The following is a 7,850-nucleotide window of genomic DNA, read 5'->3' as shown; positions in this document are numbered from 1 at the left end:
GGAGAGGTTGCAGATTCTCCTAATCACCTTGTCACCGGGCTGGACAATCTCAGACACTCAGAGGATGTTTTGACTGCGCTGAATTACAATGTTTGTTGTTTCTCACTCCCAATAATTGACATTTGATAGCGACTACTGTAAAAGCACTGAGAGGCTGGGGCTGAGGCAGTGAAGAGGCCAAGGACCCAGGTGATGGGGAGTCCTGCTCACTGCCTCTGACCCTTTTCCCTATGGGGACAACGTTTGGAGGGGCTGCAGAAACCTCCCATGGATGCTTTGGGGCAATTCCCCTCCAGCAAAGCTCCATCCCGTTGGTGAATGGCTCGGGGTGTTTGTATCCCCTCTTTTTTTGGTGCATCCTCGTTGCTTTTCTGTGCAGGGAGGAAACCAGTCGCTCTCCCTCCCGCTCCAAGAGGCTCTGAGCTCCGGGGTCAGTGATGCTGGGTGAAGGAGGCCGGCCCCCGCCCCAGCACATCGCGGTCCTGCCCAGGCTGTGAGCTCAAAAAGCGTCTTTTAAATGATTTTTTGAAAGGTGTTATATCAGCAGCACCGTTTGCTGGCGTCAAAATGAGAACTGCTGAAATTACGGCAGGGTAATACAAAGAGGGAAGGAGGGGAACAGGCAGGGAAAGGCTCCCGAGGCGGAGGAGGGGACAGCGTGCTGCCCGGTGAGAGACCCCGGAGCCCCTCATCGGGGATGCTGGGGGGTCCCGGGCCGCTCAAGGAAGGTCAGGGATGCGCAAAGTGAAGCCACTCTCTTTAATGACAACTCGCTGATCTCCATCAGCATGTACAGCAAAGGGAAACACGTACCAGCGGGAGGCGGACAGTGCATTTCAATACTATCTCACGGTTTAGTGCATAACCCTACGGGGACCTGACACCGGGGGGTCGATGTTCCTCGGCCGGCATGGGGGATGGAGGGTGGTCTGTCCTCATCCGTGCGCTGACAGGAGCCGCCACCGGCCCCGCTCCCGGCTCAGCCAGCTGCGGGGCGTCGGGAGCCTCGCACGGGGAGCCCGGGGGGCTGGGGACACACTGAGGGGACCGTACGGAAAGTGCAACAATTAAATGCGGGTCTCGATAATAATTAGTACACAGTAATTTTGTGGGGGTTTTTTGGTGGGGTTTTTTTTTTAAGAGTTGCAGGGCTTGGCCACCTGTTGTCGGGAACAAGCCACGCAAAATGACCACTGCTTTGTAGGTAGGAAGGAGGGGAATTACCGGGGCGAAGACCCCAGTGAAAGAGGGAGAGAAAAAGGGTCGAGAGGTGCTGGCAGCGCCTGAGCTCCCTGCCCGGTGGCCCCACACGGAACACTGAAGCCCCCTCCACCCCCCAAGCTGGAAATGGTCGCCACGCCGGGATGCTACTTCGAACTGTCCTCACCACCCCTCCTCCCGCAGCCTGGAAATGTCCCGAGACCGGCTCGCAGGCGCGGCCGAAGCCCCCCTCCATCCCCGGCGGCAGGGTCTCGCCGGTGGTCGCGGTCCAGGGAGGGGAGCAGACGGGGGGAGCTCTACCAGGCTCGGATCCCGTGCAACGTGGAGATGCCCGCGCTGCCCTGCGGGATGGGCGCCTGCACTGAATTCAAGTCCCCCACGCTGAAGTTCATGAAGTTGTTACCGGCCGTCGAGGGCTGCATGGGCTGCACGGAGGGGTAGTTGCAGTTGTAATTGGCGTTGCAGGCGGGGCTGTTGTAGTTGGTGTACGCGGGGTAAGCGTTGTAGCTATAAGGGTTGATGCTGACATTGTACGGAGAACTGTAGGGAGAAGACTCCCCCAGGCAGGGCTTCCCATCGCGAACCAGCACCGGCACCGCTATCCGCCTGGGGGGAGGGATGCCCACCATTTCGAGGGTCTGATCCTGTCTCTGCCTTTTGCATTTATACCTTCGATTCTGGAACCAAATTTTCACTTGGGTGGAGGTGAGCTTTAGGACGTTCGCTAGATGGTCTCTCTCGGGAGCCGAGAGGTATTTCTGCTGCTTGAACCTTCTCTCCAGTTCGTAGACTTGGGCTTGAGAAAAGAGGACCCGAGGTTTCCTCCTTTTCCTCTGTCTGGGGCGCTCGGGATCTTCCAGGTCTCTTTTCTCCTGCTCTAGGCTCTTGTGCAGGGAACACAGTTCTGCAGCAAAATAAACGGGCCGAGGAAAAAGGAGGAAGGGGGGGGAAAGGTGCAAAAATATAGAGCAAAGTTCAATAAACCCCGTGTACCGTGAGCGACCCCTGCGCCCCTTCCCCGGCCTCGCTGTGCCCTGACCCCGCGGGCCGCCGCAGCGATTCGCTCCTGCGGCAGCGAGACCGGCCCTGCTCCACTCCTTAAGTACCTCTTCGGCAGTTTTCCGTTGTTGTTTGTTTGAAAACAAGGAAGCTCCGTGCAGTGTTTTCAGCTGCAACCGCCTGTGCCACAGCCTGGATTTATAGCGTGTAGGCATTGCGCTGAATCCCACCCTCACCCCATGGGTGATACACTCAGCGGGATGAACAAGTCACATTTGTTGCCTAATTTCTAGCCTAGCCTGAGACCCCACGTATCGTCCTACAGCTCTACCAGTCCCGCGGGGCAGCCAGCGCGGCCGCGGTCCCGGTCGGGGGAGCCGGGGGTCTCCCGTGCCGAGGCCGGTGGGTCCGTCCCGCCTCTGCACCGCGGGGCTGGGAGGGCATCAATAAGCTCTCGCTTCCAGCGTTTGACCTCCCGCGGGCCCCGAGGCCGGGATGGAGCTGGGAGCGGCCGCGCTGCCTCCCGCCTGCAGCACCGCACCGACCCCTCTTGCCCCGGCGGACCCCAAACCTCCCCGGGCTGCTTTTCGCCTGCCCTCCGTTTTTCTCAGCTGGGAAGCCACCGGCCAGCCCAGCACCACCGTTCCTCGCCGGCTTTACCTTTCTTGTCCGTCTTGGCGTCCTTGGCCGAGTCCATTTCCATGTAGCTTTTCACGTAGTAGGAGCCGGGGAAGGCAGCGGCGGGTTTGGGCGCGGGCGCCTCGGGAAGCTCTTCCCGCAGGTCGGGCAGGGCCGGCGGCTCGGCGCTGTACGTCTCCTGCTTGAAAGTGGCCAGCATGCAGGACGGGGAGGACAGCGAGGAGAGCTCCATGGAGGCCAGGCCGCTCTGATGCTGTTCCAGGTTCAAAATATCCTTGACCGAGAAAGGTGTCGTTGTCACAGGGCTAGGAAACATTGCGGAGGGGAGCGGAGCAGCAGCCGGAGCTCGGGGTCATGGAAGAGTAGGTGGGGAGCAGCCAACCTGGAGCAGTGGTGAAGCGTGGTCTCACGGAGGGGGCACATAGCATCCCCGCGGGTAGCCTTGGCTTGTGCACTGAAGGCAGGTAGGGCCAGACCATAAGGGAAGGGAAGGAGGGACTAGGCAGTTTTTGGGTGACTTTAGCTTTCTATTGGCCAACATTGCGGTGATGGTATGAGAGATGCAAAGTTCCATGTCACCTAATATAGTAATACATCTCAAAAACATCCCCGCTCATTTAAAGGGGCGGCACTGTATTTATCCAGCTTTTCCCCGCTCAGTTTGTTGATCCATTACAAGAAAAAAAAATCCAGAATGGCCTAATGTGTACAAAGCCACTATCTGATGCCATCTATCATACAGTCACATTAAATAAACAGGCCAGGAGGAAACCATCAGCTAGATATGTGCTGATTTCTTTTTTTTGTTGTTGTTCCCTCCCTCCCTCCGAGGGAACGGAGGTTTCGTTTTTTTGAGATCCTGCAATATCCGATGGCAGGAACTGGAAAACGGGAGTTGATGGTTGTGTGAAGCACGTTCAAGGGGAAATCCGCGCTTAAAATTTAGATACGTATCCTGAAACACTGCAAAACCCAGTTGATAGGGGAGAGAGTCCCCAAACAGCCCCTGCCTGGCTTTTGGAGAGGGGAAAATGCCGGTTGGATTTTCCCCCCGCCTGTTTGTAAAGCTTTCAAACAACAACAACAACCCAATCACTGCCTGCAAAAAAAAAAAAAGAACCCCTAAAACAACAAAAACCCGCAAGCTGAGGGCGTTGCGAAATCTACAGAGGTCCTAGGGGCGAGGGAGAAGCAATTAAAAGCCACCGGCCGCTGGTTTGCGGGTCCCCGCAGCCCGGGGAGCAGGGACGGCTGCGGGCCCTGGCTTCGCGGGGCAGCGCATGAATTTAACGCGGTCACAGTCCTTAAAACAAACCTTCGAGGCAAAGCCGCGGGGTCGGGAGGGGCGTTACGGCGCTTTCTGGCTTCGGTGGGAGTGGGGTGCAAAGAAAAGAGCATGATTTTAACAACCTCCTCTGTGGACTGCGGTGCGGAGCGGCGGCTCCGAGAGGCACCGGGATGCGCTCGCAGCCTCCGAGCCCCGGGCAGCCCAGCGGAGCAGCCCCGCGGCTGTGTGGTGAGTTTGTGGGATCTCTCGGCCGGGCCCTTGCCCGGAGACACCACGAGGTCGCCCAGGAGCGCTTTGCAAATCCTGCTCCCGCAAAGGAGGAACTCCGAGGCAGGTGAGGACGCGAGCTCCTGCCTCCCCCCCAACCCCCGCTCTGCCCCTCCTTGCGATTGTGTGCCTCGGCACCCTCGGGCTGTGTTCAGGGGAATTCAGTGAAGGATGTTTTTGCGGGCGGTGCGGTGACTTTGGCCCCGCTCTGAGCGGACGGCTGCCCGGCGCTGGCAGCCTTTCGCTGCGGCCGTCTGCTGGGTGTCTCGGGAGCGCTTTGCCGTCGAACCAGATCCGGATCTTGCGGTGACAGTCGGAGCGATTAGTGTGTACGGGGAGGCTTGAATTATTGCTGTTTAGTGAGGGGAGGAGGGTGGCCGAGCGGCTGCGCCTGCCCGGGCAGGCTCTCAGAGGGGCAGCCGCGACGGCTGAAGTGCCCGGGGAGGGCAGAGGCAGCCCGGCGCGGGAGAGGGGTCTGCGGCGGGACTTTGCCGGGTGCCGGCGGCACCCCGTGACTTTTTGCACCGCTCTGCAATCTTCCTAACTTCGTTGCCGCTTTTAAATTACGAGCTAACAGGGACAGGTTAGATAAATGCTAAAATAACTCGGTGATCCTAATTCCCCGCCCCCCAGCCCAGATCCACTGCCGTAGGTTCACCCGCCTTGGTGACATCCACCTCCCTCGGGATGGGACAAACGGGGTCCAACCACTCATTCCCTCCACCCCGGGCCCAAAATACCCTGCCCAGGTCGGGCCCAGAGCTCGCAGGGCAGCACCTGCCCCGGAGTCCATCTCCTCCTGGAGAATCGGGATGGGGGGAAGGCGGCACGGACCCGGGGGTATCCCGAGCACGTCCCGGCCATGCGTCCGGTGGGAGGACAGACTGCCATGGACTGAGGATTGACGGGCTCACTCCAGACCCCCAGTCACACGGCGGCTCTCGATCGATGTGGGCCCGGCTGCAGAGGGTGGAAGTGATTAATTGAACGATAAGCCGGAGCTATCATTTGGAATGTCATTAATGCGTCGGGGAGACATTCATTGGAGACAGACAGCGTTATCTCCGCTTTATCTTCAACAATGCATCACTTTTAATACTGCAGTTTAGAAACAAATGGGGGTTTAGCCTTAGCCCTTCTCTTGGTGTTTATATTTTTGGAAGAATCACAACTAGTGGGAGTCCCGGGCTCGGCCCCCTGATAAATGAACATTAGCACTTTTTAGAACTACTGTATCAACAAAAAGAGCTGCAGGGCCGCAATAATTGGTGAAAAAGCAAACACTCCGCAAAGAGAGGCCAGGTCTGCTCTGTGTCCGGCTGATTGATGAGTAAGTTACTGACATACAGCAGCTCACAGACTTTCCGGGTCGGGGCTCAGCACCCATTTCCCCCCACCCCCATTCTCTCCGTCCCGGCACTCGCCAGCAGCCCACTGAAATCAGGCTCCGACTACAAGCTGCGGCTCGGCTCGGGGCAGCCGAGCAGAGGGGCACAAAGACGACCGATTCATCCAGCTCCGGACCCTGCTAGACACGGCTCGTTCGTCCTGCCCAGCCCGGGGTGATGCCCCGGGAGAGGAGGCACCACCCGCACCTCGCTCCTGCGCACAGCTTTTGCCTTCCCTGGGGTTGCTTCTGACCGCTGTCGAAATTAGAATGGCGTTTAAATAGCACTGAAAAAGGAGTAAACGGAGACAGGGCCCCGGAGAAGCTCAATGAGGCAGCTTCTCCAGCTCATCCAGGCTCCGAGAGTGGCCGTGGGAGAGATGGGGTGAGCAAAGCAGGGGAGGCGGGGGCGCTGGTTGCAGACTGCTCTCGCCGCCCCCTCCGGACAGGGTCTGGCCCCCAAGCCCAGAAAAGCACCTTGCAGGCCCCTCCACACCCACTCGTTTCTTCTCTCCTGGATAGCTAAATGCAATTCGTTTAAGGAAAAAAAAACCCACATGAAAATCAAACCCCAATTTTCTTGCTGAAAACAAACAAACAAAAAACCCTACCCCGCAATTAGCTGCGGAGACCACGTCCTCGCTCTCCCTGAGCTTTCGACACCTCGGACTAGTTAGAGAGAGAGAAATGGGGCCTTTTAAAAAAGTTTTCCTCTTAATCCCAGTCGGTTAAGATGTCCAGGGCCCCCTCTCGCTCTAATTCCCGGCTATCTCCCGAGGAGTCTGTTTATACCTCGCCAGTAAACGCCGGAGTTTGAAACCTTGTCACTAATTGAGTGCTAACACTTCAGGTGCTATAGATTTGTTAAGAGCCTGTAGTCCAGAAATAGCCTATTAGGGTTTGCTTGCGAGAACTTGTGCCAATCGCCCGGTTCCTATCGCGGGCGGCGGGAGCCGCTGGGACCTCGGCACCTCTGCGGGTCCCCGGGGGCTCTCGAGGCCTCTTGGCCAGATATTTCTCTCAAACGAATGAAAAGGGATGCTACAAAACGGCGAGCCCTGGTCGAATAAACACTTCTGGCGCGGTTATAGCTGCGAGGGCCCACGGCGGGTCCCGGAGGGGACCTAGAGGTGGCGGGTGAGCCGCGCTGCCCGGCTGCGGGGAGCGGCAGGGCCCGGGGAAGGGTTTGCTTTCAGCCCTCCGAATTTCTGCGGAGGAAAATGGATTTGGAGCTGTCCAGGCCCTCCGCTCTGTCGCGTCTAAAATGTTCTCCTTTTTCTTGCCCCCTGTTTGGGGTTTTTTCCCTCCTTTTCCCCCCATTCTTTTCTTTCGTCCCCGGCAGAGCTCTACCGAAGCTCGCCTTCCCCGTCTGCCCCGCTCCGCTCCCAGCGCCCGGGCTGCTGGAGGGGAGGGCGGCTCCGCTCTGCTCCACGGCCCCGGCATTTGCGCAAGAAAATGATTGTTTAGACCTTGACGTGACGGCGGCTTTGGCGAGGGGCCTCGCCTCTGCCCCGGGGGTCGCGACTGCTGCGCCGTGAGCAGGGGGGACACGGGACACGCTTCTCCGGGACGGCCCCGCGATCGGGCAGCGGGGCGGGTGCGAGGCGGCTGTCCCACCGCCATCCCCGCCGCCTCTGCTCGGGCTCCGGGGCTGCTGCTCGCCGCCGTAGGGTCCCATCTCATCCTGCCGTGCCCTCTGGAGGATGCCGGGCCCTCTCCCTCCCTACACACCGTCTGCAGAGCGCCGATGCCGCCGGGCAAGCCGGTGTCCGTGAACAGCACGCGAACGCAGCGAAGCGTTTTCCTTTGATTTCAGGCCAATTTTTGCAAAGCCCGGAATTAACTGCTCCGTAGTATCTCGGTTTCAGGACCTCCAGCCCCCAATGTGTCTGGCTCCCCGCTTTCCACTTCCATCGGTGACTCTGACAGGGTGACCTGGGCTGGGGGACTGGGGTAGCGAACACCACCGGGGATTTTCCCCTCCTCTCCCGGGCTCCGTGCCTGGAATCTCACAGTTAAAGTCTTGCACCCCGGGCACTGGAGGTGAGG

General features: G+C 58.9%; 1 protein-coding gene across 1 annotated transcript; it reads right to left on the bottom strand.

Annotated features, from left to right (window-relative positions):
• Positions 1-1,517: 1,517 nt before the first annotated feature.
• Positions 1,518-3,175, bottom strand: NKX2-5 (NK2 homeobox 5). The gene is made up of 2 exons (XM_062002864.1): positions 2,881-3,175; positions 1,518-2,125 (listed from the first exon to the last, which is right to left on the bottom strand). Exons 1-2 carry the CDS (start codon positions 3,173-3,175, stop codon positions 1,518-1,520), a joined length of 903 nt encoding a protein of 300 aa, XP_061858848.1.
• Between the last annotated feature and the right edge of the window lie 4,675 nt (positions 3,176-7,850).

This window comes from Colius striatus, chromosome 9 (assembly GCF_028858725.1).
Source record: "Colius striatus isolate bColStr4 chromosome 9, bColStr4.1.hap1, whole genome shotgun sequence".
Lineage (NCBI taxonomy): Eukaryota > Metazoa > Chordata > Aves > Coliiformes > Coliidae > Colius > Colius striatus.
Note: the sequence above shows the minus strand (reverse complement) of the source record. Positions and strands in the feature narration are given on the sequence as shown.

What these genes read in the sequence shown, in the direction of transcription:
- NKX2-5 (XM_062002864.1), bottom strand. Translation starts at nt 3,175, where the DNA reads ATGTTTCCTAGCCCTGTGACAACGACACCTTTCTCGGTCAAGGATATT. An exon ending in CGCCAAGACGGACAAGAAAG is followed by an intron (nt 2,126 to 2,880) that starts GTAAAGCCGGCG and finishes ATTTTGCTGCAG; the next exon opens with AACTGTGTTCCCTGCACAAG.